This window comes from Palaemon carinicauda, chromosome 12 (assembly GCF_036898095.1).
Source record: "Palaemon carinicauda isolate YSFRI2023 chromosome 12, ASM3689809v2, whole genome shotgun sequence".
In the NCBI taxonomy this organism is placed as follows: domain Eukaryota; kingdom Metazoa; phylum Arthropoda; class Malacostraca; order Decapoda; family Palaemonidae; genus Palaemon; species Palaemon carinicauda.
The window spans coordinates 142,338,980-142,340,145 of NC_090736.1; the positions used below are offsets into that span (position 1 = coordinate 142,338,980).

At 29.3% G+C, this 1,166-nt stretch overlaps 1 protein-coding gene across 1 annotated transcript in view; it reads left to right on the forward strand.

The window, feature by feature from the left end:
• Nucleotides 1-878, forward strand: part of LOC137651093 (uncharacterized) — a 41,572-nt gene extending 40,694 nt beyond the window's left edge. The window contains exon 3 of the mRNA XM_068384230.1: nucleotides 667-878. Within this exon, the coding sequence (XP_068240331.1) occupies nucleotides 667-868 (202 nt within the window). The 3' untranslated portion in view covers nucleotides 869-878. The remainder of the gene's footprint in view (nucleotides 1-666) is intronic.
• Nucleotides 879-1,166: the final 288 nt, after the last annotated feature.

A 1,166-nucleotide genomic window follows, 5' to 3' on the forward strand; every position in this document is an offset into this window, starting at 1 on the left:
TGAACTAGACTACCATTGGTTTTCTGTCATATATTTACATATATAAAAACCTGCATCAATATCCAGGTAGAGGGATAGATAGATAGATAGATAGATAGATAGATATACAGGATACATACATATATGCATACACAAGTAACCAAATGCAGAAACAGAGCACAAATAAATCAGTGTCTCTATAATATATATATATGAAAATAGTTACATTGATATTTCTGTCGAGTATATATTAATTGATAAAACGTCACTGTTATTATAATCGACAAAGATATCAATATGGATTTAATTCCAAAACATAAAGTACGCTTGTCCAACATGATTAACTAACAAACAAACATACACACACATACTGTGTATATATATATATATATATATATATATACATATATATATATATATATATATATATATATATATATATATACATATATATATATATATATATATATATATATACACAGATGAAACTTACAATACTGACAACAAAATATATTAACAAACAAACACATAAATAATATACCGACACAAAGAGCGTACAAATGAAATTGCACTACTAAAATCCACATATAATAATAATAATAATAATAATAATAATAATAATAATAATAATAATAATAATAATAATAATAATAATAACAACAACCTAATTCCGTCCTTTCTTCGCAGGGAAATGCTGAATCCACTGGTGTACCGGGAATCGCTGACGGGCAGGTCAATGAGAGGGGGTATGATGAGAAGGGCATATACCCCGGACAGGGATGCCCTCGCTAGGTCAACCGCTGCCACCTCCCTCAGGTCACGGTCCCATTCGCAGCCACCGGAGATCAACCACAATGAAGTCTCCAGGCGGACCCGCAAGAAAAAATAACTAGGTGTTTTTGTAATGAGAAATAATGGAAGATTGAAGGGTTTTATGATAATGATGGGAAATAGGAAGATTAATTACGTGATTATTTGTAAGAGAAATGTAAAGGTTTTTCGTTTTCCAATTATGAGAAAAGATAATTAGAGGTTTTTACAATTAAAAATAATATAAGAATAAGGGGTTTTGTTATGCTAATGATGGGAAATAAGAAGAATAATTACTTGATTATTTGTATGAGAAATGTAAAGTTTTTTTTTTGGGGTTGCCCAATTAGAAGAAAAGATAACTAAGATTTTTTACA